Here is a 17,572-nt window from a genome sequence, read left to right as displayed (position 1 = left end):
GTTACTTTAGAAATCTATTTCTCTATTTGCCAACAATAAAATACAAATATAGGTATACGTATAAGTTTTGCATAAGTGCTCATACGCAGGTGTATAAAAAGTAATACTTAGATGTGAATGTAAACTTATATTTTTTGCAGCGAAACTTATATATGTGAGGGCGTCCCTACATAAGGCGGCCAGAAAAAACAACGAACTAAGTAATATAAGATATATATTGTTTCATAGAAAAATAATTTCAAGTGTATCAAAGAATTCAAAGATTAGATGAAGTTAATTCTCAAAAATTTCAGTTGACCACTTACAGTGACAAAATATATCCAATTACCTATAGGCGTTTAAAAACCGCAAACTTTCGTTTTCGCTGAAAAACATTAAGTCCAAAATCGAGTTCATTTACCGGTCTACCGGGCCAAATGAACTGGAGCCGGCAAGATACGGCCAAGACTAATTTTCAATTAAAACTTCATCAAAGTTAAGCTAGGAACAAACTTGCTGGCTGGTTTGCTTCAAAGGAGGCAGCGATATCTTTTGCCCGTTGCTGGACATATGCCTCGTCCAAATCCGCCCAACCTTTTCTGTCCTTCGCTACTTGGAACCAGTTAAAGCCCGCGTGTCGTCTAAGGGCGTTCCATCGATTTGCCGCTGTCACTGTCACATTTCGCCTATCTTTCTGGTGGGCGATCCGTATCCCTCTGATTTTCCCTGGCCCTCCACTGTAAGGTTATGGTTCATCGTTCGGTCCATACGTACGATATATTTATATTTGGTTAATAAGTTTATCAAACTAGTTTATTTTTCTTAGTTTAGTCAATTAGCAAAGTAGGCAGGGACATTAAAATAAATTACTGCGCTCATCGAAGTGTAAACTTTTGTAGATTAAATTTTTCATTCTAACCATATCGAATTGTAATTTCTAATATTGACAAAGTAAACATCTTGACTCGTATTTGTTGTTTTTTCTTTTTCATTTTAAATTAGTTTTATATCGGTTTTTGATATAGAGTAGTAAGTAATTGAACTTAAGACAGATCAGTGATAGCCTATCACTGATGATAAGTCAGCATATCCTACTTTTATTACATGTGCTTTTTAGTAACGATAAAGTAATTATATCCGTAATCCAAAAGTCCAAGTTCAACCGCTTTTCTTCTAAATTTGTACCACATCCAATATAAGATCCGCTATAAGCTCACTTAAACTGCAGGTAGCGTGAAAACTGCCGGTAAATATTTAGCTCCAGTTAGCCCGTTATTGCCCAATAACTGCAATAGTTAGTTAGTTTCAAACTAAAACTAATTTAGCTTTCCTTAATATTGCTTGTGCCTAGCAAAGTTTGCGTGCCAAAGGTTTCATGTGCAAGTATTTATTTATTTTCATCATTCCCTGTACGATGGTCATTGTCGTCTACGCGACGTGTGATAAAGACAGCGCGGCGCGGTGTTAAAAAGGTTATTTTATCACGTGAATAAAGCCACTCTTAATGCTGTCTATCTCTTATTAAATCTTGTAAGCTAAATAATACCTATTTCTCAGAATCCGTATCAACTAAAATTTTAGATACCTACGGTACTTCGGTAGCATCAAGAGCCAAATATGGCCATATGAACTCGGTATTACCAACTCTACCCGACTGTGTTTAGTAGGTAACCGATAAAAGAAGAATACCTAAAAAGACAAAAAACGGCAAAAAAAATCAGGTTTGTTGTATGGGAACCTATATTCATTTTATTCTGTTTTTAGTATTTGTTGTTATAGCGGCAACAGAAATACATTATCTGTGACAATTTCAAATGTCTAGCTATCACGATTCATGAGATATAGCCTGGTGACAGACAGACGGACAGTGGAGTCTTAGTAATAGTAATAGTTTACCCTTTGGGTACGGAAGCCTAAAACGAAGAAAGCAGCTCGACGATAAAAGCTGGCGACGAAAATGTTTTTTATTTAAACGTTTTAAGATGAGATTTGGTTTCATGTATTTGTTTGTATTTGTACATGTTGCACTTTTATCATGTGCATAACATTTTATGAACAAGTGAGTAGGTAAAACTCAAATCGAATAATAGCTCTTAAAACACCAACCGTTTGTTTTCTGGAAAAATCCAAGTCATAAATAGTTTTAATATAATTGGACGATTTTTTTACAATCTCCGCCCGCCATGGGTACTCACTGATTTTTACCACCCATAAAATCTCTCCCGAGATATGTTCTAAATTAATATTTTATCAAGGGATGCGTGTGACAGGCCCAGTCTGCCCTCAAGTAGTTAAATAGTCGTATGTGCTATCGTGAACACAGTAAAATGACTTTATGTAAACCTTATTCCAACAGCGTAAGGTCTACCGATGGTCAGCAAAGTGTTGCTATTATGTTTTATTGCTTTTTAGTAAAGCTAGAGGACGCGGAATAGGATTCTTATCTGATGAAGTGATATCGCTGCCAGTTAAGTGGGACTGACGGATCAAGGGATTGAATTGGGAATTTAGGTCTTAAAGCGGATAGGGGATCATGAAACTAGTATGTGGTCAGTGTATGTTTTGTTTTAGGTTTAGGTTAGGTTTCCACTGCAAACCGTTGTACAGTCGCCATCAGATATATCGGAGCGGCCGAGGTGTTCACAATATATGAACTCGCACTCTAACGCCCTGACAATAGAGGCGTGTTCAGATATTTGTGAGCGCCTTAGCCGCTCCGATATATCTGATGGCGACTGTATTTGAATCCGCAACCTGTTTTGGAAATAATTTTTATATTATGTAGTATGCTCACCCAGGCAAAGAATCGGTTTACACATCATTATTTTTTAAACAGCTCATTTTTATACGATACAGTATGTAGACCACATGCTACAAATATACCCACATACATATAAGTTCATTCTGAAATGTGTACAAAACTCGAATTTAAACTGTTGTGAGACATACTAACATAAAATAATTTTGTGACTAAAACACACTTGTCACATTTTGACAGTAGACTAGTGAGTCTAAACCGTAAAATTATTTAATGTGTACAAAACTGTCAAAATTCTCTTATAGAATCAGATCCAGATTTCGTGGATTAACCTATACATTGACTGGTATATTGATAACTGTTTTCCAGATTTCCTGTCCAATTAGCATTAGTTTCAAATAATGTGTAAATTATCAATTAAGTAATTAAATTTTACATATTTCATTGTTACAGCGCGAGGGAGCGGCGCGCAGCGATGCGGAGCGCGAACGGCGCGCGCGCAGCGACTGGGAGGCGCGGGCGCGCGCCGCCGAGGCCGACGCGGCGCGTCTCGCCGGCAAGCTGCACGCTGCCCAGCGCGAGATATCCAGGTACAGTCACAGAATAAATAATAGTACTAGGTACAGAAGATTCACCACTCTCTCTCAGATATGACCGCTAGGTGGCGCATGCGCGAACAGGCGTCAGTTCCGTAGCGGTGCGCGGCAATTACTATGGCTAGACCTCAGAACTGGGGGCGGCCGCATGTACTTGTAGCGGCGCGACGAAATCGCGGAGTGAGTCTCGCCTGGTACAGTGTTAATAGAGTACTCATGCAGCATGCAGCGACGGGTACACGCTTACAGCCAATAATGATGAATTGCCTTACACAATTTTGCTGTCGCAAATTAGGAATTATTAGGTAAAAAGGAGTGAATTGAAAATCTGTTACTTTTTTGTACATACCTACATCGAAACCTAGAGAGATAAGACCGAGATTTCGGTTTCAACAATGAGAATTGCTAACAATAAAATTCACAGAAGGAAGTTTTACAATGAAACATCATACTTCGTACAACTAATTCACTGAGACTATTGGCTAGTAAACTGCCACAATCAAGCTCAGCGTGCACCGTTATAATTAGGTATTTCTGTTTCACTAATGATAATACCTCATCATCATCATCATTCGCTTGCCCTTATCCCATTCATTTGGGGTCGGCGCAGCATGTCTTTTTCTTCCATAGGTACCTCTCTCTCGCCCGCCATCTCATCATTCACTCGCATTCGTTTCATATCCTCTCTCACATAGTCCATCCACCTTTTCCTCGGTTTTCCTCTCCCGATACTTCCCTCCACATTCATTCGTAATACCTTTTTCGTCAGATGACTATTTTGACTAATGAGAATACCTACTATAAATGAATTACAGACTCCACAAATGAAACAAGTATGTAACTGACAGTAAAACATCAGACTTTGTAACTACAACCAATCCTCCGAGACCGTTGGCTAGTAAACTGCCACGATCAAGCTTTGAGCGCTCTGTTATAATTACACTTCGTGTCCTGGGACGCGCGAAATGAATCGATGCACGCTCTAGAGAGTTTCATACAAGCTCGTTATGTGCAACTTATGACATAATGGACCGACAGAGCAATAAGCATATATGGGGCATTTTCTATGAAAAGGGACCTTATTGTCGATGGCGCTTACGCCGCACAGCGTTGCGCGGCATTGTATTTATTTCGGAGCATCGTTTATTTACGGCATTGCGTAAGCGCCATCGACAATAAGGTCCCTTTTTATAGAAAATACCACATATTGTTGTGTTTTTTGTCTTTTCTTCTTCTTCCTCGTATTATCCCGGCATGTTGCCACGGCTCATGGGAGCCTGGGGTCCGCTTGACAACTAATCCTATGAATTGGCGTAGGGCTGAGCGTTTTTCGACTTAAAATACGTGAGTGACCCGTTATTAATATGTTTAATATAACTGACGTAGGCACTAGTTTTTACGAAAGCGACTGCCATCTGACCTTTCCACCCAGGGGGAACTAGGCCTTGTTAGGATTAGTCCGGTTGCCTTATGATGTTTGCCTTCACCGAAAAGCGACTGGTAAATATCAAATGATATTTCGTTCATAAGTTCCGAAAAACTCATTGGTACAAGTCGGGGTTTAAACTCTTACCGCTAGGCCACCAGCGCTTACTGTTATGTTTTTGTATTGTTTCATTTTAAGGATTTCAATTGATGAGCCGGGGCTTAACACATTTTAGAAATAAGTTAACTTACAATGCATAACAACAATAATGGACGTTGCATAAAAAAAACGGGCCAAGTGCGAGTCGGACTCGCGCACGAAGGGTTCCGTACCATTACGGAAAAAAACAGCAAAAAAATCACGTTTGTTGTATGGGAGCCCCATTTAAATATTTATAGTATTCTTTTTTTAGTATTTGTTGTTATAGTGGCAACAGAAATACATCATCTGTGAAAATTTCAACTGTCTAGCTATCACGGTTCATGAGATACAGCCTGGTGACAGACAGACAGACGGACAAACGGACGGACAGACGGACAGCGGAGTCTTAGTAATAGGGTCCCGTTTTTACCCTTTGGGTACGGAACCCTAATTAACGACCGGTACATAATTATCTATACCGGTTTCTTATTTGAGTATCCTTGTTTTTTCTGGATTGAATGAGAATGATTGAATCAGAGCGGGTCCCTGACTTGACAAGTACTAGACTAGTTTACTAAATTAAATGTCAAAATTACCAGCCAGTCAATACAAAATCAGCCAACTTTCTCGCCGGCCACAATTTAAATTGGTCCAATTTTTCCGAGTGTTAAAATCGCGTTGTTAACTCCAACCCGTAACAGGATTGCGGCGTCCGACTGTTAATAAAACCGTCCAATTAAAATATTGCCTTTTACAAACAATCGACGTTCGGAAATCAAACCGAGTTGTAACTCTACAACAAAAAATACGCTATCCAATAAGAACAGCCTTGGACATACGCCATTTTGAAATCGGCGTTCGAAAATCAAAATAGGAACGTAAGTTTCAAAGAGACATATGTGAGTATGAACAGTATTTTGAGATAGGACTTTATTTAAGAACTACGTATATTAGGTTCGTTAGCACGCTCGAGCGTGAGACGCAGTGGGATTTTTAACTTATGTTTGATGTTTGCGGATGGTATTGTAGATTGAAATCGGAAACTGTTGGCTGGTGTAATTGTTGGATTCTATTTATTTATAATTTTAGGCTTGCTTTATTTCGATGGCTAACAGAACTAAATTAAACTTAATTTCCATAGAAACAAATTAAGTACTCAGATTTTGTCACAATCTTTATTATTAACACCTTGTTATTTGTTTAACGGCACTGAATAACAAATTAAGTACTCAGATTTTGTCACAATCTTTATTATTAACACCTTGTTATTTGTTTAACGGCACTGAATAACAAATTAAGTACTCAGATTTTGTCACAATCTTTATTATGAACACCTTGTTATTTGTTTAACGGCACTGAATAACAAATTAAGTACTGAGATTTTGTCACAATCTTTTTTATTAACACCTTGTTATTTGTTTAACGGCACTGAATAGCAAATTAAGTACTCAGATTTTGTCACAATCTTTATTATTAACACCTTGTTATTTAATATTGTCTTCGGTTACCGCGATAGTTACTCATGAAATAAAACTATGAAAACGGATTATATCGCGTATATTGAATTTATAATACATCCCGACGTTTCGAACTCTTTACAGCGTTCGTGGTCAACGGGTGAGTTTTCATAGTTTTACCTTGTTATTTGTTTAACGGCACTGAATAACAAATTAAGTACTCAGATTTTGTCACAATCTTTATTATTAACACCTTGTTATTTGTTTAACGGCACTGAATAACAAATTAAGTACTCAGATTTTGTCACAATCTTTTTTATTAACACCTTGTTATTTGTTTAACGGCACTGAATCTATATTCTATGTACTAGAATTTTAACAATTATTTCATAAAAGGAAACATCGCGTTCAAACAGGCATGAAATCCGACGTTTTAAAGGCAACCTTCTCTTCGTGAACGTTATCCCGTTCAAGTCGAGGTTTTTTACTCCTAATAAAAGCAATAACATATTTCCGAGTACTCCTGCAATAATCTATTTCTCACTAAAGGTATAAATTGAGCATGCAACATTGCGTAACTAACTAGACGACCTATTTAAGACGATAGTGGACAACCGCTTTTCCGTACAAATGTATTCTCCATTTTCCTGCCCGGATATTGTCATTATGGAAAATATTCTCACAGAATTTGATGTATAGGTATTGTTTATTTACCATAGCTGTTCCTCTTCGTTTGAATGATTCATGCAATGTCTATAAAAAAAATTAATCAAGTTCCCCAACATATTTCAAACGAAAAAAAAACACAACTTTTATAAAAAAACTAAAGGCCTACTTATTACAGTTATGCCCATATTCCTTGCAGGATTTCTTCCAAGACCAACCTTAGCCTCGATTGTGTATAGATATGTAATGAGTGCAATATTATACTTATATAATAATGAAAAATTTTAAGATTGTATTCCTTTTGTAGTTATAAGCCAATATTCAATTATTCACCACTACCTACTGGGTAAGAATAATTATAATGTAAACTGCTACACCCGAGTAGGGTCCATGTTTGTACTTAATTAGACTTTTAACATCCTTGTAAAATACCATGGTTGCATTGAATAAATGATATGATATGATATGAATATTTTATGATTTTTTGATTATTATAAGAATTATGAGCGAAAACCAAACTCGAAACAAATTTTAAAAAGCTCCAACCACGTATAATAATTGAAAAATAGAAAAAAGAAACCAAACGAAGGGACGTAGCTATGGTTAATACACATCAAATCGTGTAAAAATATTTTTCATAAGAGTAATCCAGAGAGGAAAATGAGGACTTCGTTTGTATGGGGAAGCGGTCGTTACCTTTCCTCTTAATCAGCATTCGACTACTGTGAATTGATGTGCCCATTCCAATTTCAAACGTGTCGATAACGGACAGTTATGGCAGTTACATTAACGGGCCGTTAAAATTGCGAACAATCCAGTTAATGGGTAGTTAGCTTCATAATTAATAGTTAGATAGCGTTTTGGCAATGTTTACAGGTAATTAAGATTAGTGGTTAAATTTATACGCAGTTTAGATAGAAGTTAATGTGATTTATATTACGTGGCTATGTAATTTAAATTGCTTAATTTTAAACTAAAATTTGTAGGTTGTAGTGTGTACACTTTACGGCATTAAGTCTGCCTTTTGTATCCGTGCAATGAATCTACATAAATTAATAAATTATTATCCTTTTTACATGCTCTTCATTGTATTTGCCTTTGAAGTATAAATTGTAATAAAATTAATAGAAGACTACTACAGTTTTATTACAAGTACTTACATAGTAGAATATTACCCTTCTTTACTTTATGAGTAAGTCGCTACTCTGTGAAGTTAGAAAATTCTTTTGTATTAAGCTCATGAAAGAGCAGCAACATAAAATGTTGTAAATTTAAAACCTTTTACGTAGCTCTTATTTATAAAGAAACGCGCTACACGTTGCTACGAGAATTTCGTAGCACATTATTTACTCGTAGCATCTACGAAATAAAGCTACGTAGCACCTTATTTACCCGCATTCTCAATAGGAGGAAGGGTCCCATTATGAAGTCTTAAACGGCTCGAAAAAAAAACCAATTTCAATTCATCCGGACCCCGGCAAATTGGGTCAAATCCATAACGGTCTCGATGCCGTAAATCCCCAAGTTCGTATTTCGAACCAAGTTACGGCCCATCGGCCAATCGGACGCGCTTATCGGCGCCCAATGACACCGGCCCGATTACGCTAGAACGTAAATTCGAAAATGGAACTCGAGTTCGTTAATTACTGAACTGTTACGTTCGATATCGTGGAGTTTGGAATCTAATTCTAGAGCAATTATGAGTTTTTGAATTTGGAATTTCGTTTTTTTGTTGTGTTGGTGTTTTGTTTAGTGTTTATGTTGTTCGCCAGTTTTTTTATTCATTATGTAAATCCTGACCAGTAATATATGATCATTGTCAAGAGGGCGCTGTTGTTGCGCATGTATAGGATGACAGTTGAGTATAGTGTGAAAAAAATAGTTCCAGTGAAATTTCGCAACATGGCGCGTGATCATATATTCCTGGTCAGGCTTTAATATATCTTTTTTATACCACATCAGTGGCAAACAAGCATACGGTCCGCCTGATGGTAAGCATTCACCGTAGCCTATGGACGCCTGCAACTCCAAAGGTGTAACATGCGCGTTGCCGACCTTTTAAAAACCCGTACACTCGTTTGAAAAACCCCATACTGTAAACCCTCGGGAAATATTGCCGGCATTTTGTACTGACAAGGTCGCTGTGCTAGAGTATATATTATACCTATTTCATAATTGAGCTTATTAGTTTATCCTGATACTCCTTATAATGAGTACGTATGTGTGTATGTACATACAGTTGCAAAAGTTCATACCCACTTTATGAACGGAATTCATTCATATGCACTTATGCAGTTCGCTGTATATAATTAAATATTGTATGTTTCTAATAATATGTAACTTCTATGCATACTCGCCCGACTCAGCAGCTTGTCAGATACGAGGTATTTGCCAAATTTGGGTTCAAAACACGGGTTCTGTTTCCATAGCCAGAATTACTTGTAAGTGCCAAAATGTGTATTTAAATTTTATAGAATAGAATAGAAATAATTTATTCGTTAGCACACACATATAGAAAATTATACAAAACAGAGAAACATAAAAAAGAAAAAGCGCCACGAAATGGTCTCACCTCAGCATGTTGCTGGCGACTTCCTGCGCTGATCTTCCGGTGAGACCATCCGGTGAAACAATCACGACAGGTAACAAGAAAAACAACAAAATTAATATATAACAAACAAAAGACAGAGACAGAGATAAGTTAAAAATACATATTACAATAAACGGTATTATTACGTACAGCTGTTATATCCGGCCGAACTCAGCTTGGCCGTACATTATGTCTAAGATTATAACTAGCGCCATGCGGCAGATACGCAAACTATACTAAAATGACAGCTAAGACAGGTCGATTTTATTAGAACTTCTCTTTGAGAACAAAAGCAATACTGTATCGATCTAAATTTGACTGCTTAAGTGCTTACAGACAGTCGCAAATTTTGTAAATAAATTTCCTACACTTGGCACAATATATATCCTGTCTGATCCAATATCATTTCCACCCTAAGCCTGCATTTCCCACCATTCCGACAATAAGTGCGCCCATCGACCCGTGGTATACGGCCGATGTCAGTCAAACAGAAATGCTGGGAATGCACACATCTGGACTGATGTAATAGAGGTGTTTACAGCGGCGACAATTGGGCATTTAAACGCTGACGATAAAACGCGCTTTATGAAAATCTCATTACAATGCTAAGGCCTTTTTAATTAAAACCCATATTAGGGTAAAACGTAAAAAAACCAGTGACCGGGTTTAATATATTTAATACTAGCTTTTGCCCGCGACTTCGTCTGCGTGGAGTAATTAATTTGAGTGCTTATTTTTTATCTAATCTGCTTTTTATCGATTTCTCATACAAACTTCTACCCCCCTTTTCACCCCCTTAAAGTGAGATTTCTGGGATAAAAACTACCCTATGTCCTTCCCCGGGACTCAAACTATCTCTATACCAAATTTCAACTAAATCGGTTCAGCGGTAAGCGTGAAGGGGTAACAGACAGACAGACAGACATACTTTCGCATTTATAATATTAGTATGGATGTCTGTGTCTCACGGAAGTGTTGTTACTAAAATGCTTTCTTGACATGCAGATATGCAGTAGTTCTTCCAGATGCCAATCAGCTGCAAGCAAGGTGGACAGCGCTAAGGGGAGTCAATAAGGAGCCTGATTCTTTCAGGCCACACGAACGTACACTGATATCACGCTAATTTCTTACCGCCAAGTCAGATATAAATCTATTAACGCTCAGTAGCCAACATAATTTTTGCATGTATTACTATCTCATTAAGTGAAATGTAATATTTCTTTTGAGACAAATAAAAATATCTTTAACCCGAAATTGTATACATATACTTGGTCTAGCAAATCTTGTCAGTAGAAAAAGGCGGGAAATTTGAAAAATCGCGGGTTAGCAACACTACGTTTGAATTGTTCGAAAATCGCGTGTCATTTATATCTTATCTGTGGAACTGTTTTGTTTACATTTCATCGTTGTTCGATGTACATTGCTGCTTTTTGTTCGTTTCCTGGGGATACCATACTTTAGTTTGCTTTACATTGCTACTGACATATTCAGCTTGACAGACTATACTTGGTTTTAAAAGTGGTTAAACCTATGAAATGCTGAATGCTATTTTAAAGAGACTGAAAAATCAGCTCTTAGTAAAACTTTTGTTTTAACATTCGCAAACGTACATTTGGCCGAGCATATGATTGGCGCGACAGTATCTATTCTCGCTGCGACATAGACTACCCGTCCCCCTTTAATTCATACAGTCAGTAAAAGACGGGTAGTCTATCTCGCGGCGAGATACTGTCGCGCCAATCATATGCTCGGCCTACTGTACGTTTACGAATGTTAAAACAAAAGTTTTACTAATAGCTGATTTTTCAGTCTCTAATTAAATAGACGGATAGGATTTTTTCCATTGATAACACGATTCTCATGTAGGGTTGCCACCCATACTATAATATATAGTATCGTACTATATTTTAGTCAATTGTACTATATATTATACAAAAACAATATAGTACGAAAAATACTATATTTTCATAACTCAAGAAAGGGTTATACAAATGTCACCGATATCACATAGTATGCGAATTGGATTTTTAATTCGCCTCAAATCGGCGTCCTATTTTTTTTTCCCAGTAAATACTATTATTTTGTCAATATTTTGACAAAAATACTATGTATGTATAGAAAAAAGGTAGCAACCCTATTATTCTCATGTGTCATTTTCGTAACTTAATTCCATGGAGACTATATAAAGGAGCCAAATCTCTATGTATGAAAAGTGTCCATCAAAAAACAGTAATTAGGCGGCGCCACCATACACCGAAATACTACCAAAAACAACCTACGTAATTTGGTCGGGTTATTTGTTGCCTTATATTGCTTATGTCCCAGAGCCTAACTAGCGCCACCGGAGAGATTAGGAACTATTATTTAAAGTTGAAAGCGGTCACTTTTGCAACAATTCTGCCATAAGAGTTAAATGGGAAGTAAAAAATCGGCCCTAAATGCATAATATTATTTGAGCGTTTAATATGCAGTGATACAGCAGATGTAAGCTGTATTTTTGTGAAGTCCATGTTGTAAAATAAATTCAGTTCGTCAAATATCCGGGGGCTATGAAGGGATTACCGATGCGGAGTAAATATTTGTATTCTACATTTATACGAGTTTATAAACATTTTTTTTTATAAAAATAAAATTAAAGTTTTTTGATTATGCGTTTTGTTCTGACATAGAATTTAGATTATTTGTAGGCGCAACAAATGTCATACAATTTCTTAAATCTGTTTATGATAGGCTTTTTTCAGTTTGTAGTAAAAAATATATTGAATCCGATTCAAATTTTAATTTCGTATAACATTCGCATTCTGAACACATTTTAAATCATATTTAAAACAGGATCTATCGCGAATTTATTTTGTTACCTTTTTCCGACGTGTCGACGCAGGTTTCACTGCTCGTGGTCGACTTTTAAACTTATTAATAATACGTCTTAACCAGCATACCTCCCAAACAACTTATTATTTATTAAGTAAGAAAATTGATGTATGGAGTGAGCACTATAAACTGCCTATTTTTCTATGGTTATACTGAATATAATTATGGTTTTGATACTATTAAATTGGTATTATTTGATTGCCATACAAAACTATTCAACAAGGCCAGTAGGCATACTTCAGTAACGTACGTACGTACAGCACGTACTGAGCAAGGTCAAACTGAGCATGTTTTATAATATTGTCTTCGGTTACCGCGATAGTTACTCATGAAATAAAACTATGAAAACGGATTATATCGCGTATATTGAATTTATAATACATCCCGACGTTTCGAACTCTTTACAGCGTTCGTGGTCAACGGGTGACTGAGGAAAAATTACAAAGTGCAAAAATACCCACATACTAAAATAATGAACAATCATAGACTACAAACTTTAAGGCTGGTTGTACATGCAAAATCGGTTCATAAGGCTAGTTATACACTATAATTATTTTTCAAGTAAAGATATATATATATATACGCGATAAAAACTATGCCGGCTCCAACCCTACACCACGGACCCGAGAAGATTTAATTCCCTCCTAAATTGTAGGAGGGTATCCCAATATGGGACCGGCAACAAGTCCGTTTTCATAGTTTTATTTCATGAGCATGTTTTCTTAAAAAAAGAGAAATATTCAAGCGTCGTGATATGACTTTTAACTTAATTTCATTCGCAATACCCCGACCTTATCCACTTGGTATTCAAGGCACGCTGGTGCGGTAGGCCCGGGTTCGGTTCCAACCCCTGCTCATTTGTATGGCTGGCGCGGCGCTTTCAATAAATAATGAAGGTTATACGGGGCCGAATGATCATTTGACACACGTCAGTGGGTTCGGATTATCTTGGAATGATCCGCGTATTTTTCAGAAAAATTATTAAGGTTACCCTTTAGAATAAGGCAGTGTAGGCTAGAGTAACTGAGTTGCGTGGGTTAGTGGATAAACGTATTTACTATGATTTACTTGACATAACAAAGGTGTTTTAGCTGATTATAAAGAGAAACACTCAAAATTAGTCAAACCACGAAAAATAAATATATTAATAACGGGTCACTCACGTGTTTTAAGTCGAAAACGCTCGACATGTTTCACTCCGTACCGAGGAGCATCATCAGGAGCTTGCGTCGACGGTGACGGACCCGTGAGTGACCCGTTATTAATATATTTATTATGTTTGTGTCTCACGGAAGTTTTGTTATTAAAACCACGAAAAAGGTACTCGTAGAAGAGTGTCGTCAAAAGAAGCACAAGTAGGAACCTACTCGCCAATTTGATATTTCATAGATTAATATTCATTATTAATGCTACATAAATGTATAATTCTTCTGTGATGATATGTGAAAGAAGCGGTGACTAAGACAAGAAAATCTTAACCTCTAGCCGCCCTGAGGTCTAAATATAAAAAGGTCCCGTTTCATTCTAGGTAAGTTGAATGACAACAAAATTAAATTTTTGTCTTGGCAAGTTTTTATGTCTGGGCGGCTAGAGAATATCCTCCAAGAATATATACGTAAAATTGTCAGCTAGCTAGCAATAGTAGTAAGTAATTAGGAAGAAAAATTATGTGTTGAAACTGCGTTTGCTTTGTACTTCCAAAAATATTTCTCAGATTGCCCATGTTAAACGAATATATACCTAGTTTTAGATTTACAACAGGCCACGTTCCTTTGCGATTCGATTACTGTTCTAATGTCGTATCTAGCTCGTAACTAAGCTGTTATCGGAGCATAAACAGTAGTCAATGGCATCAGATATCGACCGTGCGCCGGCAATATTCATGAAGCCTAATCGAACCACGGTGAAGGCCTGAGCAATAATAGTAGTTCGGTTTCTTAGTATAAATTATTGGAAATTATGTTTTAATTTGAACCGACTTGCAAATTCGGGCTAAAAGTAGACCTTTCTCCCCACATCATCGGTACCTGAATAAGCTATAATTGCAAGCTAAATCTCATGCTTTCTGCCGGATGACCATTCCTTTTGAGATTTGATAGGGTTCGTAACTTGTGAGTACTTCATAACTGTCCTCCATTTAATAAGTTACAAAATTAATTTAAATGTTATGTAACACATTGATAAGCAGACGTGTGCTAACTCGGGGCACGACACTCAAGTGATGTTACCTAATTATTAAAGTATATCTTGAAATAAAACTATGAAAACGGACTATATCGCGTATATTGAATTTATAATACATCCCGACGTTTCGAACCCTTTACAGCGTTCGTGGTCAACGGGTGACTGAGGAAAAATTACAAAGTGCAAAAATACCCACATACTAAAAATAATGAACAATCAAAGACTATAAACTTTAAGGCTGGTTTTACATGCAAAATCTGTTCATAAGGCTAGTATAAATTAGTAGTAGGTAGTAGTATATTATAAATTCAATATACGCGATATAATCCGTTTTCATAGTTTTATTTCATGAGTAACTATCGCGGTAACCGAAGACAATATTAAAGTATATCTGTGATGCATGTAATCGAACCTCTTTACAGGATTTTCAATGAGCAAATTCATAAATACACAACTATTTAGTAGACATCACTTTAGTGTTCGTGCCCCGAGTTAGCACACGTATGTCAACCAGTTAGCAAAAAAGGACGCTTAAAAAACACAAAGCTAACTCTGCTAAAAACCTAGCCAAAATCCAAATAGTGAATAGGCTGTTACTGAACCGGTGAGCTCCATCTTAGGCCCTGTCTTCACTAGGGCCAATCGCCGATCAGTTTATAATTAAAAAAAAATAGGCAGATTATGTTACGTAGTTAGGTAGGTATATCTCGGGCCCCGCATTGCAGCTAAGGTCAAGGCCTTTGAGATGTTGCCAAGTACCTAAACCGGGCTATGAGGCTTTAGCGGAATTTTACTTTCAATAGCGACGTGATTCAATATTTTTGTTATTTGGTCTTAGTTGAATATAAAAAGTTCCATGCTTTCGTAAATATTAATCTCGTAATCGTTTTATCTTATCTTAATCGTTTATTTAGTAACCTGATGGTTCACTAGTAGAGAATACCTGAAAGCCTTAAGTCTGCTCTTTGGACATTTTACGTCGTGCAAAAAGTTAAATAAATAAACTTAAGTGTAAAGACAAAAAGTCCACCGTTGGACATACCAAATTTCATCTAAATTAGTCCAGAGGACGTAGCGTGAAAAAGTACCAGACAGAATAGACAGAATCACTTTCGAGGTATAGGAATTCCACTGCCGAGTCGCGTATAACCAACAGTTTAGGCTGAATTGGAGACTACCGTACCGATTGAACGAAATGGAACGAAAGAATAATTTTTATCTTTACACTACTTCGTATTACCAGCCTTTTTTTAATTTTATAGTTAGCTAAAACCAAACAGCTTCGATATAATCAAATCTTTGTTCCTCGCATGCTCCATCATACTAAATCAGCTAGCCCTGAACTTGCCTCGCCTATTTACGGCGTCGTAAACTTATAAATAATAAACGGTAGGGCAACGTAAGGATACGACCGGAGGATACAGAGGGGGGGACGTTGCTTTACACGAAAAGCGGTTTTGAGTTGAAAACCGCTTTTAAATTTGAATAAAATTATCGTTTTGTTGGCTTGGTAAATATTTTCATTGGTGTCGTATGTAGATTTAAAACAATTAACTCCAACACCCAATATTAATAGATTTAACCAGAAAGTGTTATATTTAGTGTTATATCATATTGCCATCTTTAGATGAGGTTCTGTAACGTGATGGACTCCAAGCAAATGTCTATGTCACAGACATTATTCGCTGAATTTAATCTAACCCTTTTTTCTAAAATTTATATACTAAAAAAAAAACAACGTCTGATAACTATTCCTATGAATTAAGTTATGAGAATGACACATGAAAATCGTGATATCAATCGAATAATACCTATCCGTCTGTTTAACTGGGGACTAAGAAATCGTCTCTTTACGTAACAGAACTTGCTATTAATTAAAGAAGGTACACATGAAAAGAGTAATGAAAATCGACCACTTCGTCTAGGAATTGCAATATTTCAAAAATGAGGCATCAAGTGACACATTTTCAAAAATACACCACCGAGATTTCCTTAGATGCCAATTTGATATTTCTCATGCAAAGTATATTTGTTTTTAATACAAAAAATTGAATATAATATACTTTCCTATTCACTCTGTCCGTGTCCACGCCTTCACTCGTCGATAACGCTATATCGGGCCGTATGATGGACATCAAAGTTGCCTTACTCATAATAGTACATTACTACAGAGGCCGGGAAGTAAGGGGTTGCCGGCCGAATGCATATATACGGCCGAACGTAGTGAGGCCGGATAGTTATGAGGCCGACAACCCCTTTTCACGCCGATGTATGTATAGTGCTTTTCTCAAACATGCAATGAAATAAATAAAGAAATCTCCACGAAATCAAAGTTTTAATTCTAAAGAAACTACAAGTAAACTAGGCACAAAATATAACTACCACCTGTACCTATCTTTATCACACGTGTCGTATATTTTAAACATGTAGTTAATCAATTTATTACACAAATGTTCATAGGTATATTTATGTATCTTTGATTTTTCGCCTTGCATCCTTCTGACTGTAGCTTTAGCCACATAACTAAAATTACATCGTTTTTTATGTTGATATTATGCTTTACATACATCGTTGCCTTAAACATGGAGTATAATTAACAGGTATTCATTTAATATTTTCGTCGGAACTCATATTAAATAACACAATAAACAACGCACAATAAATCCAATAAAATAGAATTACAGATACACAATGAAAAATGTTCAACTTTACCTCCAAAACGATTAAAAAAACACCAACGCGTGTTTGAGTAGACATTTTTACCGCTAATATTTAAATGAAATATAGTTTGTCAAAGGACTGTCTCATTTCAAACATAGACAGAGATAATCATACTATCTTTGTCTTACACTGGTACTAGCACCCAAAAGAAAAGGATGAGTATAGTTTTTTGTTCTTATTTAC

General features: G+C 36.5%; 1 protein-coding gene across 5 annotated transcripts in view; it reads left to right on the top strand.

Moving 5' to 3' along the window:
• The window catches only part of LOC134742211 (uncharacterized), a 547,188-nt gene that overhangs the window by 333,344 nt on the left and 196,272 nt on the right, over positions 1–17,572 (top strand). For all 5 annotated transcript variants that reach the window (XM_063675216.1, XM_063675217.1, XM_063675215.1 and 2 more), the window contains one exon: positions 3,191–3,327. In XM_063675216.1, coding sequence (XP_063531286.1) covers positions 3,191–3,327 — 137 coding nt within the window. The remainder of the gene's footprint in view (positions 1–3,190; positions 3,328–17,572) is intronic.

This window comes from Cydia strobilella, chromosome 6, assembly GCF_947568885.1.
Source record: "Cydia strobilella chromosome 6, ilCydStro3.1, whole genome shotgun sequence".
In the NCBI taxonomy this organism is placed as follows: domain Eukaryota; kingdom Metazoa; phylum Arthropoda; class Insecta; order Lepidoptera; family Tortricidae; genus Cydia; species Cydia strobilella.
The sequence above is the reverse complement of the archived record's forward strand: the minus strand, read 5'-3'. Positions and strand labels throughout refer to the sequence as shown.